Here is a 16,731-nt window from a genome sequence, read left to right on the forward strand (position 1 = left end):
ACTGTACAGACAGCTAATTCTTCTGATGTGCACATTTCTTTATGTTAAATTCTCCAAGCAGAGGTAAGCTTCGCTTTGAATTGGGACATGTCTACTTGTATGCATTTTTTTTGCACTGACAGTTTTGTCAGGTGAATCCTTCATGTCCACCAGCCACAGGGTAATTACCGGTATAACAAAAGGAAAACCTGACAAGATAGAAACCAGCACCTGAGCCTAACGAGCCTGACTTCAGTTTTCCAACTACGAACCCGACTGTTTATCTATTTTCCCTCTCTGGTCTGCAGACTGTTTCACCATAAACTAAATACAAATGGTAGACTGTATCTAAATTCACATACCGTATATTTACAGATTCACCTAGACAGGAATGGAAGAAGATGGACCTAACTATGATGGCAGAAAATTGATAACTAAAGATGCTGGAACAAACAGACATTTTAGAGATAATAATAAAAGCAGTTTTGGAAATATTTGAAATTGATCGATTTTGTTCATGGGCTAAACAAGATAAGCCTTACCACAGAGTTTGGCGACCTCAACTTCCATGAAATATATTTTATGCAAGGATTTAAACATCTACATAATCCATCCTACAAGGTATAAGTTTAGATGGGAGCCTATGCTAGTGTCTGCATAATGATGAAGTTTACTAAACTGACAATGCTTTGAAATTGATAATTGATTGATGCATATGATACAATAATGTTAAACAATGCTATTGATTGATGTCAAACTTTTTTTTTTCTTTTTTCTTTTGCTAACTTTTGTACATTAATTGTGTGATGTACCCTTGAAACCCAGCATATGATAATTTCAGGTTAATATTTCACAATGTAATAATTGTTAAATGATGTTATTGATTGATTCTTAACATGTAATTTATCATACCATTAGTAGTAGATGGTAGTTAAAGTGTTAGTAAGAAAATATTTCACAAATAGTACCAATTGATGTAGCTTAAAGGATTTGTAAGAGGACTCTAGGAAGAGTAGTTGAAGTATCTAAACACTAAGAGATTCTTTGATAAACAAACAAACAAACAAACAAAACATACAATGCTTCGACAGTGTTGATGCTAGACGGCAGGGATAAGCATTTATCATAACTACTGTATGAGTGTGGTTATATCCAACAGATGTGGATATATAAGTACTGGCTATGTCTTACACTGTTAGACTAGTATGTAAATGTTCATCATGTACAATGTATCTGCTTTCAGTTATAAAAGATATGATAACAGTCTGTTATTCTTGTCTATGTGTGATAATTCCAGGGCTGACAATAAGTATATTTGCACATTATTAAGGAAAAGACCTACAGATTTGTGCAATTCTTCACCAGTTGTCTACAGACAATGGTAAATTAACCATTGATATTAAAGTTTTACAAACATTTTAAGGTTAAAACTCTTCTGGTAGACTGTGAAAACATCTTATGCCTTGGTGTAAGCAGTCACAGCCTTGTTCATCTTCTCCCAAGGCTGGAATGTGTAGTTGTCAAGTCCTAACAGAGAAAACAAAATTATCATCATGCAAAACTGTTTGGCAGCCCAGAGACTCACACTTACAGAGACTAATACAGAGACGAATGCAATATGAGACGTTTTTTTTCTGGCCAAAATATGTGTAGAATCTTTACCACCTTTGCCTGAAGGGGAGTAGTCCATGATAATGAGCTATCATTTTCAAGACATCCCAATGAGTTAGAAAACCAAAGAGTGAAATGCCTTGCTACAGAGTTAGATGAAACTTTGATCTATGTGAAACACAACATGCACAATACCGGTCGACTTTGGTAAATGACTTTGATTCAAGTTTGTGTCTCCAACACTGCCCTATGATCTTAGCCTGATGAAACACATTCAAATGTCACCTACCGACAGTGTCCATTCCCTTCTTGCTCTCTCGAGCCACGCCATACCGTTTCTTCACCAGGACAGCTGCCACGGTCAGAAGGACCATGACCCCTGCAACTCCGACAGACACTCCAATCACCGTTCCCAACGGGAATCCAGCTGGCCCTGTGGAACAAGAAACTCTTTCAAGGCTTGTACATATCCCAATATCTTTTTATAGCATATCCTTATTTGACAGGCCTAGAAACATGTTGTTATATACTTGATATATATTACAGTCATATGATCCTAATCAGTGTTCCCACTCATGATGACGAAGCATCATTGCAACAGTAAATTCCTTACATATTTGTAGGATGGGCGATATTATAGGTCTCATTATCTACCTGCTTTTTCTTTGAACTGGATCCGGAACGGTCCTTGGCTGATTTCCGCCTTGTGGTCCCTGTTGGTCTCGCGGCGGACCCTGGCCTCCGTCCCGTCCGAGACGGCCCGTCTGCGCCGTGCTGGGTTACAGCCCTGTCTGCACCGGGAGTCAGGATCGTCCTTAAAGCACAGGATCATGGTGCAGTGGAAGTACACCTGGGAAGGATAGAGTTTTGTTGACAATCAAAGAAATTACCAGAATTAAAACCCCCGTCAAGGCAGAATAACCGACATCATTTGAGAATGATGAACTCTGCTTGCCAATATGCTAAAAATGACAGATAAGGTGCTTTAGCCATAACCCTGCTGTTAAAACCATCTGACATATTCCAAAATCGCCAGCCACCACGAAAGCAACATCATTCGACCAGATTTTACCAGGCTGGACTCGGCAGCATTTGGGAAAGTGAAGGCATCCACACTGTAGTACAGGGCCTTGTCATTAGAAAGGTCATTTTCCTTCTGTAGAGTCTCATCAACCTCACAACTACAAGGAGGGAACAACATTTATAACGTACAGGAAAGAACTGGTTTCTGTACTGCAACAAGAAGGCAGGATCAACCATATCACCTAGTGAAACTATACCCTACTACCAAAACACCACCTAAATCTTATAAGATTACGGGTTTATAACTGTGGCAAGTTTATGTTATGAAGTAATTGGTCATCAGCATTGATCCTGAAGAATGTGACATGATTGTTGAAAATTTGATGTGTGTATACCTTTGTGTTGAATGAATTAGCTTTGTGCTAACATTTATGACAATTCTCACCTATTACTCCATAAAACAAACAGCTATCACAAATACTAGTAAGCAGTAGTCTACCAACAAAATATCCAGTAAAGTAGCCAAAAAACTACCAATCACTAATCTATAATTGATCAACGAACGTACATGTACATACCAACTTACAAATATACCAACCAGCTAAACAACTGACTTAGCTACCATTTCAAATACCTAACTTACCTGTCGAAATCACCCAATAATATTATCTAACCAGCTACCACAAACTACCAAAAACAAATAACCAAACACAAGCAGTAAAACACAGCACCCTGGTGCAGACGTACCTATCTTCGATGATGTTGACCCTTGGAGAGTCGTTGGGGTCGGTGGTGGGGGTGGAGACACAGTCAGTTGCCAACACTTCAAGGTTGTCCAGCGGTGATGTCACACTCAAGCCGAAGTTCAGACGGTCAGACGGTGTGACCTGAGATGTCCATGTACAAGTTCAGCTTCTTTTTATTGATAGATTACGATGACAGACAAACTAAATCACTCTAGTGTAGGGCTTTTATCTTGTTTGCTTGTCATCTTTTTTGTTTCCGTCATCATCATCTGCCATTGATAAACAACAAAATTACAAAGACTATGGAGAAAGTTAAAACCTCAATGGATCTAATGCAAAGCAAAGCTCCTGACCTGAATTGGGAAATCAGAAGCCTCGTAGCTTGCATTGAAGTCTGCTGATGTGTACATGTGCATCTCCAAGGTGAAAGTGTTGTTCGCATCAACAATTTGAATACTGCAGGGAGGTTGATGACAAGAAGCAGTAAGCACACATGCCAGTGGTCAATGATTGTCAGAGTGAGCCTAAAAGTATATGTCACCGTCGAAAGATAGCAGATCATCCAGGGGTCTTAAATGTCTGACCGTTTCCAAACCCATCATTGAGTGACTGTTGTGTTGCAACAAATGGTCCGTTAAAATTGCTCTATGAAGTAATGGGTAGAATGGTTCCTATTGGACATAATCATCACAATGAAGAAGGTGTCACTGCTGTTGAACATTGCAAGACTATCAAATCTTTTTTACCGTATTTCTTTCATTAAACCGCACACTTTTGTTTGGTTGGTGCTTCAGGTCAAAGCCAAAGTTGGGGTGCGCGCTTTAATTAGGGGTTGTCTCCAGAAAAATCACGTAATGCATGGTTATGTTGGTCTGTCCTATAATATTAAACGTATAGCTAACAGGTAGCTATCAAACATACATGTATAGCATGTTTAGGTGAAGCGTTAAGGGAGGTTCTCACCGAGAGGAGGGGATGTGATACATGATTTCGCCCTGAGAAACATCGTACCGACGAAGGAACTCGCAATGGAAGCGCATGTTTATAGGCTGGCCACGCATAGCACCATTCTCATGAGCAACTTGGTTGGCGATGGCTTCGTTGTAGAAAATAAGATGGTCCTCCCCTGAAGTCTGAGGAAATATGAGAGACAGAAGAATTCAAAGTTAAATCAATGAATAGCATTAGATTTTAACAGTACAGTCTTTGTTTAAAGGGAATCAAATGCAACAGAACAAGAAAGTTTAACATCGAATGCTTTGACTCTTCCATTCAAAACAAAAGACTCTTAGAAACAGCAAATGCATCTGGGACAAATCACTTTGCACACCTTAACAGATATAATCAATTGTGAACATCACATTTTCATCTACATGCAGCAGCAGTTCACTTCGGATAAGGACTTGAGGAGGGCGACCTTACCTCCTGTCGAGTTCCACACCCCTGCAGGCTTGTGTGCATCTTGACGGCATCACCCTCTACAGTTGCACCACAGCTGGGGTCCAGAAGGTGCATACTCTCCAGGTCCACAGCCCGCAGCGCCGCCAGGGGAATAGACAGGGTCATGCTGTCTTGTTCGCACTCCACATTTGCGACAATGGAGTCTGGAATGGTATATGTACTGCTTTATTTTCAAAACTGGACTGCCAAAGAAGAAGAAATTTTCAAGATGATGCTTACGACCATTAGGCCAGTTTAAATTTGACTTTCTGTGAAACGAAAGCCTATCTCAAACATTAAAAGGTAGTCGAGAAAGTAAATGTGTCCCGACTCAGAGTGACAATTAGTTCAACCTTTGTGGGGAGATGAAATGCTTTTTCGAAGCTGCACATATGGATGTATCCCTCTATTTTGCAAGATGTATATATTATCACAATGATGTTTTCTATGCTCAAATTGCAGGAGCAGTGGCTTAGAGCATCCTCTACAATGAACTGTGAATTCAACTGGTGTCAGATACAGACAAATTGATCCTGATGACGGAAGGATTCTAACTCTAAAATCTTCATAGCTTGCTTCACATTGCGACACAACCTTGATGTTAACCCCCTAAAATGTTCTTCAATCCTTTAACGCCACCCACCCGTCCTGTATGTCCCCCTGATAACTCCGTTTGGCCGGTCATCCATGCCATAAGAAGTGAGCACGATGGTGTACTCCATGTCGGGCAGCAGTCCTGACAAAGTAGCCGAGGTGGCGCTCGCTGTCGGTGCGGGGGAGAGGTCCTGGTACGAGGTCGACCCATCTGTCCGCTGGTAGCGCAGCCTGTAGTGCCATATTGGCTGACTGCCCACGACTGTCCAGAAAACAGTGAGATGATCAGTCCAAGCATGGTCGAGGGTCAGGTCGGATATCACTGAAATGTTAAAAAATGGTTGTGTCAGTGATACAGACTCGTTCTTCTTATCTTTAATAGTGTATGACAAATTTGGCTTACGCGATAAGGCAAACTGAATTAGGTAAAAAAAGCATGTTCATTCCATTTCCCTATGCTAAACAGTTTCAAATTAAATTTTGCTGAAATGGATCACCCTTAAGTTGCTTTTAGACATAAATGGACTATTCCAACATCAACGGACATGTACACCACTTACTATTTGACACCGTATTCATCCCTGGAAGGTGAAGCAGTGTGATTACCTTAAAGATCCACCTGCATATAATAACTGTCAAGGCAACTCAAATCGGGAGACAAGCCAGAATGATGCACAGGACTTGGACCTGAGTCAGCTTACATCATCAAACAACCTTAGCCAAAGCTGAGGACTGATGTCAATCAGTATTTTAGCATGGGCGAAGGAAGGAGGTAATGTCATATCAATCTGCCTGGATGAGTAGAATGAAATGCCCACCTGATGAGGACTGTGCTGGTGGTTCTGTTGCCACAGCCGGTGCTGCAGCAGTTGAAGATGGCTGAGCCACTGGCACTGCTGGAGTGGTATCTGCTGTGGAACAGATAGTCAGATATCAATTGCAATAATTAATTTGTTTGTTTCCTTGTTTGCTGGATGGTTGGTTGAATTGCTTCTTGATGGTAAGGTATGCATGTTAGTGGTCTGTGGATCCTTTTGTTGGTTGGTTGTTTGGTTCACAAAGTAAAGTTGCCAGACACATCTTTAAATGAACAGTCACATAATCCGATGCAATAATGTGCATTCTGACAGGTGAGTAATGCAGAGCTTCATGCAATGAAATCCTTTGATTCAGTCTTGATGTGCAAAACAAATATGTGCAAATGCCAGACTTTAGTAACATGTACATTCTACATACACTGAATTCCCTGCATGTAAAAAGTTGCAAAACAAAAAGGATGCAAACCTATGGCCTGTGCAGCGGTGCGTGTTGTACTTGTTGTCGGTGTGCTTGCAGCAGGCGTCTGGCTCACTGTTGATGTTGTGCAAGTAAAGTAAAGCAGTATGAGTTCCCCTCATTTAAAAAAATGTTATCCTAGAGAATCACAAATTACAACAAGAACCAATGCTTAATCTGAGTAAATAAATATTCACTTCTTTTGATGCTAACTGTGTGCTTTCACATTAGCTCACAGAAAACAGATAAAAGTTTAACGTGTTGAAGCCTACATTCTATTTTGCCCCCTGGAAGGTAGTTTATTGCCCTACCTTGTGTAGTAGCGATGGCTGCTAGAGTCTGTCCCCAGACGGCATTCCCCACCACAGTCTTCCTCCAGTGGTTCTTAGAGAGGCAATCCATCTTCATTGTGTGGTTGGCATAGTCTGTGTGAAAAAAAAACTACAAATTATATTTCTGAAAAAAAAAAAAAACTTCTCAAAAGATTTGCAGAACACCAACTATGGATCCCCTGTCCAGGGTAGAGTACCTTGTTTTCAATTGTTGTAAGTTGAATGTTGCTTACAGTAATACCTACCCCAACACATATCTATCCATCTGTGTTCAACATTATACTGAAGTTGTACCAAGGGCTAATTAGTGTGGTACCAGTACCATGGACATATTTTCAAAGGATGTCAAGACGATACTCATGCAACTAGTCAGACTGATTTATGCTGACGTGGCCAAAATGATGGACACAAATGCAAGCCTTATCCCGAGAAATCTCTACTCTTTCCTAGCCTACATGTCCACAATATTCTCTGCAAAGTCTGCCTTACCTCGTTCACAACGCTTGACAGGGAAGTTCCCACAGGGGAAGATCTCATCTACTATGGAGTAGAGGGCTGGGTCGTACTCTTGCAGCTCGGCACGGGTGTTGACGTGGTTGTGGATCCCGTCTGGACGAGTCCTCTCGTGATTCACATTGAAGAAGCTTTGCACAGCTGTAAATTTGTAAACTTAGAATGTAACTTTGTGTACCGTATCACCTAATTCCTCTTCTATAGCCATGGCAACATGAAGCCATTTGTAGCCTGGTATATTACGATTTGCGAAGAGGAGAGAAGAGACTCGGGAGCTATAATTACGGCTGGATACCAGGCTAGCCATTTGGGCTAATTTGTACAGAGAACAGTTTAAAAGTTGTGAATGCAACAGTAGCTAATCACAAGACTACCACAAAAGAAGTATTTGCTAGAGCTGTCATAGAAGTGGCTTTTTTTTCAAATGTTGTATCAAATTTTGTTTGCCGGACGTCCTCCGGGGATAAAGCTTTATTGTGTCTTAAGAGGTTATAATAAAAGGTTTCAACGCAACTGTTTAATAACAAACGGTTTTGTGTGCAACCTACCTTCCGCCCAGTACTCATCAATGTTGGCGGCGGCGTAAGTGTTAGCCCACAGTCCATTGGCCAGGGCGGCACGATAAGCGGCCTGCAGGCGGGGTTTGAAATCGCTGATGCAGATGCGGCAACCAAGGAGGTCTATGCCGTGAGCGAGTTCACTCATGAAGATGTCTTCAACCCTGTACCTGTAGAGAAACACTGTCTTGTCAAGTGTTTAAGCATGGAAACTATAAAGGATTACTAATTAAAGACCTCCGAACATAAGACAGCGACCGTGAAGAATTCCTCTTCATCCACAGATAGCGAAACTAAAATTTTTTTGTGTGCAGTAGTCAACCTCGTCGACCAGTGACCAACCACAGCCAACCTTACTCCCAACCGACTCCCAACCATAGTCGGGGGAAGTTTGGGAGGCCATGGCCGAATATGTGTGGCAGTAATTTAAGTCTTATAAACCATTGTTTATTAATGAGAAGCTGAAATCGACCTGTAGTTTGCTTTTTATTGAGGTTATAAGATCTAGAGAAGAGGCAAGGGTCAGACAAGATATAACAAACACTCAGATTGCATCATAGTAGATCATAGTTCTTTTAACAAAGTAGGCTGTTGAGTTTGATCCTTACCGGTCAGTGCTGTAGCAGAGCAAGTTTTCCTCAGCCCCTGTGGATATAGGTCTGGCGACGGTGGCCCCCAAGCCCCTGGCCCGCTGGTTGAAAAATGGGTCCAGGCTAGAATGTTCGGGGATATTCAGCGTAACCTGCGAGAGCACAGACAATACAAAACTTCAAATCCATTGTTTTATCCCATGAAAAGTTTTCCCCTCTGTCACGATCATGCATTTATGATTTGAACACCGAACAGGGATCAGTAAGTTATGTGTGTAACAGTTAAGTCACCAAGAATGGTCATACCTTCCCTCTGTCATTATGTTTGCAGTTTACTTAAAGGATTATGTGTCACCTTAATATCGTTTGTTATCACGTTTGGGAATACTTAGCCGCAGTGGCACAAAACGAAGGTTTACCTCAGATTCGGCCATGATGCCAACCCTCCCGTTGAAGTTATAGTAGGAGTCCCGCAGGTCCCTTCTGTCCGCTAACATGAACAGCACGTCATAACACGCTCTCCGGAGGGCGTCGTCCGGGAGGAGAGAAGAGCCAAGGATGGGGATACCATAGGCGTGGAGATATTTCTAGTTTTTAAAAAATATATAAGAAATGAGAAGTTTTGTCTTTCATTTGAAGTGTTGCAGCTCAGAGTCACTCAATGAACAGATGATTATGCAAAGCAGTGCCAACCACTGAATGGACTACCCTTGGTAAAAATGAATAATAAATACTGTGAGCACACACCAACACAGACAGATAAATGGACAGCTAACAGTATCTCCTTTTCCAAAAAAAAAAAAAAATCCAAAAAGAATTATCATTCAGTATGACTGCAAACCTGGTAGAATGTGCGATCAAGATTAAGCTCGGTCTGCACTGCACGCGGGACACTCGTGACGTTATAGCATTCCCACGTGTCCCAGGAACGCCCGCGGCGTATGGTCTTGCAGTGAGCACCTAGGTCTGAGGGAGAAAAAATATCCGAAAAATGACAAAATTATTGTTCCTCACATTTTACAAGGAATGCAGAATGTATTGAAGGATGAAGTTTTAAATATCTTGTTATAATCACAGTGAAATCAGACACTTCACTGAGGCAATAATACATTTCTTTAATCATTATTCATAAGACACTACATCTCTAATGGCTCATTGTCATTGCTGCATGCAACATGATCATTTAACACAATGTGTGCGAGCAGCAATTTTGTCCAACAACATTAACACATTCCTGGTATGTCCAGTTAAGTTGATCAATCTACTCAATGAAGGCAAGCATGGTGCAATTCTTTTGTGACTTTGAAGGGCGTGAGCAGGGATATCCAGTGCATAATCAAGATATAAAGTGTCCTCCAACTCCAATATTAGACTTAGTGTCTGACTCTATGTGAGACTAGTCAGACAAAACTTCCCAATGAGTGGACCAATTTTGGAGTTTGACCACAGTTGATATTTTCATAATTATAATGCATTTTACCAACTCAGATGAACTTCTATGCCTGCATAAAACATACTTGGAAAACAGATGTTGCAGCTGAGGCGACAGTTGCGAAACATATAGCGTGGGTTGTTTTTACACTGTTCACTTGCAGCCCAGCTTGCACAGTTGGGGTTGGAGTCTGGGCAGGTAGAAATCTGTAGTCAGAGGAAAGGAGATTCATTTTCTGCAGTACATCTCAAACAATGAATGCATGAATGAAGATACATGTATTTAGGGCATATAACATATGCCCACTGTGTTAGGTTAAACAGCAATAATGTTAAACTTATGTACTCATTGACAAAATAATGCACAAGTGAATTCAGCTTTTCTTCGTTTCTCTGTGACATATATAGTGGAAATGTATGAACAGATATGTTGCATAATCAAAGATTTGTCTAAACTCATTAGAAATATATATCTGTCTGTAACACTGTCTAAAGTAGAAAAACATGGACTCTATCAGCCCTTTGTGTAAATTAGTCATACCAAGGTGGTTAACTTCCTTACATAAATGCCAAAAGAATGTATCACAATATTCCAAAGGTCACAGTCGTTTATACAACCAAGGAGGTTAAAAATACAACTATATATACATATAAAGAGTGTAGCAAGATGGCGGTGCCCAATTTAACCAAGATGGCTGCCCAAAATTGAAGATCTATCACGCAGACGCAAGTTCACCGTACCGAGCACGCATTTGAAGCGACAGAAATTATTGTGAAAATGCGGCCCCTGACTGAGACATAAACAAATCACGCGTACGTCTGGACATTGTTGTGCAAATCGAGACAGTGGTCGAGACGAGTGCTGCACCGTTTACAGATGCAAGTCTGCTGCAGAGGCCTAAATCACCTATTAAATTTGACATAACGTTATAACCTAAAATTCCTGTCATTCAATGATTAATGAATTGAGTACTCGGAACTATGAAGTGAACGTGCTTGTCAAAACTTACATCAGGACATCCGGTGACGTTGATGTTGGCCACGGCAGTACCAACTCCGTTGTCCGCCGTGCAGGTGTACACCCCGCTGTCCGCATCAGTCGTGTTCACCAGGGTCAGGGTTCCCGCAGTCCCGTCAACCACTGCGAGAGGAGGGAGGGAGCCCGAGTCACGTGACCAGCTGAAGGTCGGAGCGGGGTCACCGCCGCCATGACAGGTCAGGGTCAGGGTCTCCTGATAGTACAGCTTAGCTGAAGGCCAGGCAGAGATGACCTCTACGTAAGGAGCGACTAAAACAAAACAAGATAAAAAACGGAAGGTGTCAGAATCAACATGCTTAGTCAGGCGCCCATGGACTGAGGCAATTACAGAATCCATAAGTCACGATGCAGTACCAAGGCAAACCGCCAGGCAACCCAAAACTGACCTTGAGCTTTATCTTTTAATTGTCTTCTGTTATTCCAGTAGTAAATGATAATCTTTATTGCAGGTTCGTGCTCGTTGGCTTAATGCATTGAGGGCCACATACGGCATCCTAATGAGTGAAAATGGAAACCCGAAGCTTAGATACACTGATAAGCAGGTCTGAGCAAGGAGTTTTCATCAAGCACGGATAGAAAAGTAGTACTTTACGAAGCGGCATCAATCACGAACATCTAATGTTTGTAAAAAGCTTGTAACTGTGAATCTCACAATTCAGCCTTTTGGCTGCCAAGAGTGTTCAACCAATAAAACCAGTCTAACATCACCTTGAGCAGCCACTGTTGCAGACGTTGCTATCAGCACCAGGGCGGTCCACTTCCACAGACCTGATGCACACGGGCGCGTCATCATGTCAGCTTACATCACTTATAAACAAACAAACAAAAGTTTGATAGAAGGCTACATACCTCCAGGATATATTCTTGTTTCTTATACAAATTATGTATTAGACAATGTGTACATCTCTGTGCATTTAATTGAGCTGCACATACGCATACCAATACCCAAAATCATCGAGATTCGTCATTCTTTTCTCCATTTATCCCTTTGGAAAGTGTTTGTTTTACAAAACGTTCAATGAACATTAATGACATGCTGTTCCAAAATCAAGTCTAGGGACCGAAACACCGCTGTCTATAACGTCCCAAGCTATGTGCAAACCCCCAAAATCATATCATGTCCAGGAGCCTTGACTAAAGTCTGCGTTTTTTTAACATCAAAAGTTATCTGCCACCAAAAAAAAACAAGACCATGGCACTCAAGGACAAAAGATATGAAAACCGACAGTTTTGCTGCAGTACTAAGAAAAGCTGCCAAGGTTCAATGTAAGAAATATTTTCCCTTGTCTTCCCATTACCTACATGTTGCAAAAACACCCGTGGTGTTCCGTATTAAGCTGCTAGGAGCCAAAACATTCTGCTAGGAGCCAAAACATTCACACAGTTCTTCTGCCACGAATACATCAAGACCATGTCAGCACAAAAGAAATGAAAATCGACAGCTTCTGTGTAATACCTAGACAAGCTGCCAGTCCAATCCATCCAGCAGTTCTGACGTTATCCCAAGGACGCTCTTGGTTATCCAGACCAAATATTAAAACAAACAAAAAACAAATAGAAAGACAGACAGACAAACAAACAAACAGACCAGAAATAATACCTCTAGTTTTCCTTAAGATGGTAATATAATTAGAGATTGAATCCCATAATAAGATCACGATTTCCTTGCCCTTAGTACAATCACTTGTATCAGCGAAATGCAGGTCTTTCATTCTGCTCTTGCGTTTTCCATCGGCAAGTGGCGCTGTAGAGCAGGTGATAAGTAATCGGACCACACCCATCACACTTTTGATAGCATTGTTCAAAGGTCCAGGGTTGCACTGGTCATATAGGCTGTGGGAACCTTATGTGTGAAGCCTTATGGGCAGCTGTAGGATGTTATCCACTGTGGCAAGGACAGGCGGAACTTTTTTCTCCTGATGCCTTTTGTCTCCCCAACCAAAGTCAGGTACCCATGTCACACCTGGGAGGAGTGAGGAAAGTCTTGTATGAAGTCTTTGCCACCGACACAATGTCTAGCTAGGACCACCGGGTATTGAAGCCGTGATCTGTGCCCTCTCAAATCCTCTAGCCTAGCAACTCGGTCACAATGCGCACAGGTAACGTGGAATCCGATACATAATTTAAAAAGCACGAGAAAAGTAAAACATATAAACAACAGCAAAAACAACGCAAATCAGCTATCACATAATATATTGACGTAGGTCAATAAAAATCAGACCAGTTTGCATTGTATGAGTGTGTGACGTGATATAATAACATTTTCTATGATGTCGGTAAAAGACATTTGACGACAGATGCCTGATGACAATGGTCTAACGACAGTTTTCTGACGACAGTCGGTGACGACAGTGGTCTAACGACAGTTTTCTGACGACAGTCGACTTACGACAGTCGTCTGACGAAAGTCTACTGACGATGGTGGTCTAACGACAGTCGACCAACGACACAATCGGCAGGTTGCCAAACATACCGCAATGAAGCCGCAGCGGGTGTCGGTCTCGTGAAAGGTCGCCATTTGAAACGGGCGTCGCCGTGTCTGGTAGTCGTCAAGCTCGGTGTCAAGGCTTGTGACAATTGACAATATCCGGACCCTGTACATGTACTGATAACATCTGACGAGACAGAATGGCCCAGTGTGCGGGCACCTTTGATATGTGATGCAGACCCTCGTACGAAACGTGCCCTATGGTAGTCAATTACCATTCTGTCGACATCACTGACGTTTTGAAAGGCCTGGGCGTCATTTAGGCCACGTCTAAAGTTTAAATCGTTGACAGAGCGTCATCAGCTGATGTATCTAGACTGATACTTCAAGGAAGTTATCCTCTGTTGGCGAGGTCTATTTTCTGTGGAGCAAGGCATTGTGCGAGCTGAAGCTTGAAGAGTCAGGTCCATTCGACAGTGACTAACACAATCAAACTGTGATCATACGTCAAGCCGAGACAGCGCCACAGCGGTGTTATGATATTGCATATGGCAAAGTATACATATAGGTCAATAATGCAAATATTTTCTGTCATTGATAACTTAACTGTGAAACTTTCTCCACTATTGACGACAGGAGTTTTTCGCTAATCGTGCCAAAATTTCTGTTGTTGATAGGAAATATGGCACCTTACATTACTTTATGAATGGACCCTCACTATATGCGTACAGTCCATAAAATTGAAATCTGCATGGGCTGCTTCCAAGTATCAGTTTGTCTCTGATTCCATCAGGATAAACACAAAATTCGAAATGTTCAGCACATATATATGCATAATGGATTGCGCATAATTTCCGTCTGTATTTTGGATTACTCTGGAGTTGTGGATATAACATGCCAAGCATGTTTATTTGAAAGGCTTCAAGTGATGCACAGTGTGCCCTTTACAAGATTTTGACAGCTATGTTTTTCCTTTTTTATAAATCACCATTTTGGAAGAACTGGATTCAGAGTGGATCAATACACGATCAAGACGAATGAAAACTCGCATCAATATGTCAATACTAAGTAAAGCTAATTGTCCACAGACATCCCAACACCAATATGTTTTTCCCAGATATTGAGAATCTTATGTCAATGACCAGAGTTTTCAGATCAGTTTTTAAATCAGTATTTCATTAGTAAAGGTTGTATGGAAGTTCCCTTATACAAAGTAGCTATATAAGGCTTCAGAACATAGCTACAAAACTTCAGGACATATTTAGTATGATTTACAAATTCTTAAAGATTGTGAACTGTCCAATATGACGGAATTGATATTTACGTATTATTTTTTTATTTATCTACCATTACCAGGATCCATGTGCACTGGTTATTTGAAAACAGTACAAATTGACCAAATAGACAGATAACACATCTGAAGAGTTATCTGACCGAGGCGTACAGTTTGCGACCTATTGCTTTTGCGCCCAGTAGGGGCTAGTATTTATTGTCGGCCATACTATCCGAGGTAAAATATTTCTATGACTCTCACTGAACTTTGGGCACTGGTGCGGCACTACAGGATCCATAGATGAGTCAACGAATTTCTGAGGTAAAGAAAAAATTTTCTTACGTTGTGTGCATTTTGTTGTCTTCTAAGTCACACTTTTACGTATTACGCAACATCTAAATTATAAAAGAATCGTCGAAAATAAGAAAACCGCAGTGAACGCAGTGAACCAACCCCGCAGTGCCGCACCGGCCCACCTTAAGGCGGTGCACGTCACCTTTGGCCGCAATTGCGTAAATTGAGTTTAACAACGTGGTAAACAGCTCGGTGGTGACGGGTGTGATAAATGCGATGTCGTAAATATACTGATACCATCTGACAAAACATAAGGGCCTGTTGTTTAAAATACAAGGGCTTCTTTTGCAAAGCAGGACACCCAGTTTATCTTAACGCTGATCTAGACGCTCGTATAAAACGTGCCCTGCGGTAGTTAATTACAATTTTTTCAGCATCACTGACGTTTTGAGGGACCTAGGGAATCTTTAAGGGCACACGTAAAGCTATAAATTCAATACACAACGCAAACCCTGACGAATCTAGAAAAACTGAAGTGATACTCTGTTGCTGAGGTCTATTATCTGCGGAGCAAATAATGATGCGAACTAAAGCTTGGAGAAACAGGTCCATTTGCCAGCGAGCAATAACAATTGTGAATGTTAAATGCTCCCCATTCTTCCCATGTAATGAACCCAACGTTAAATGCTCCCCATTCTTTTACATTTCCAGTCGTAGAAGTGTGGAGATAGTTGGGGGCAGTTAGTCATAAAAATGGATATGGCAGAATATACGTCAATGGTAAAAAAAACTTTCTGTTAATAAGAAGATTGCCCTGTCATTGGTGCAATATGTTTCACTGTTGACATCGATGATTCTGTTGATAGTGCAAAACCTATTTTTTAACTAACACGTTACTTATTTAGCGTGGAGACATTTTGTGATAGACATGTAATTAGTTATAGGAACAACCCGTCACTGTAAGAGCTACGTCACATTTCCTACTCGGGGCCCGGCCGGGCTGCTTGCGGAAACGAAAATTCAAAGGTTATGCCAATAATTATACAGAAGGTATGCTGTTGAATTATTTTTGGGCCATATGTTTTTGTTGCCTTTTATATCATACTGTCCCTTCCCCCAAACTGTCCGGCTGGGCCCCTTTGTGTATATGTGACGTTAGCCTCCGCCCATAAATACCTCTCATGTACATGTATCAGTTTAGTTCTGTTTTGGACAAACATAAATAAAATGTGACCATTTTCAACACATACACCCGGGATCGTACTCTCATGACCAACATGCTGAATTAAAGCCTGACACGCTGTCGGGAGGGCGGAAAAAATTCCCGCATCGTCACCATGTTTCAGAAATTTCCGTCTGTGTGATATTCCTTCCGTCTGCGTGATATTCCTACCATGAAGTTTGCAGACTATGAGCCAGGACTAGAACTAAAAAGCAACAAGCATGATCCCATGAATACTATACGTTTTGACCATGACATTTTGACGCCATATACGAACATGACAAGCGAACAGCGGCAATGTCATGTTGCGCGCGACATCGCACAATGCTCAATGCCGGGAAACTCGCTTCTCCGGGAGTATTGGGAGTTGAGTGAGTGAGTGAA

The 16,731-nt window shown here is 41.5% G+C and overlaps 1 protein-coding gene across 3 annotated transcripts; it reads right to left on the minus strand.

The window, feature by feature from the left end:
* Positions 1-6: 6 nt before the first annotated feature.
* On the minus strand, positions 7-11,938 carry LOC118412473. 3 transcript variants are annotated; one of them, XM_035815353.1, is made up of 20 exons: positions 11,839-11,938; positions 11,102-11,379; positions 10,178-10,298; positions 9,502-9,626; positions 9,080-9,247; positions 8,679-8,812; positions 8,062-8,240; positions 7,490-7,654; positions 6,980-7,093; positions 6,678-6,743; positions 6,212-6,301; positions 5,443-5,715; positions 4,782-4,963; positions 4,323-4,492; positions 3,713-3,815; positions 3,361-3,500; positions 2,663-2,771; positions 2,245-2,440; positions 1,880-2,023; positions 7-1,506 (listed from the first exon to the last, which is right to left on the minus strand). In XM_035815353.1, the coding sequence occupies exons 1-20, from the start codon at positions 11,921-11,923 to the stop codon at positions 1,436-1,438; spliced, it is 2,913 nt and encodes a 970-aa protein (XP_035671246.1). In that variant the 5' UTR covers positions 11,924-11,938; the 3' UTR covers positions 7-1,435. The 3 variants fall into 3 exon arrangements, with proteins under 3 accessions (XP_035671246.1, XP_035671245.1, XP_035671247.1); XM_035815352.1 differs by having other exon boundaries at positions 6,212-6,304; XM_035815354.1 differs by lacking the exons at positions 7-1,506; positions 1,880-2,023; positions 2,663-2,771 and having other exon boundaries at positions 2,272-2,440; positions 6,212-6,304.
* Between the last annotated feature and the right edge of the window lie 4,793 nt (positions 11,939-16,731).

This window comes from Branchiostoma floridae, chromosome 3 (genome assembly GCF_000003815.2).
Source record: "Branchiostoma floridae strain S238N-H82 chromosome 3, Bfl_VNyyK, whole genome shotgun sequence".
Taxonomy (NCBI): Eukaryota; Metazoa; Chordata; class Leptocardii; order Amphioxiformes; family Branchiostomatidae; genus Branchiostoma; species Branchiostoma floridae.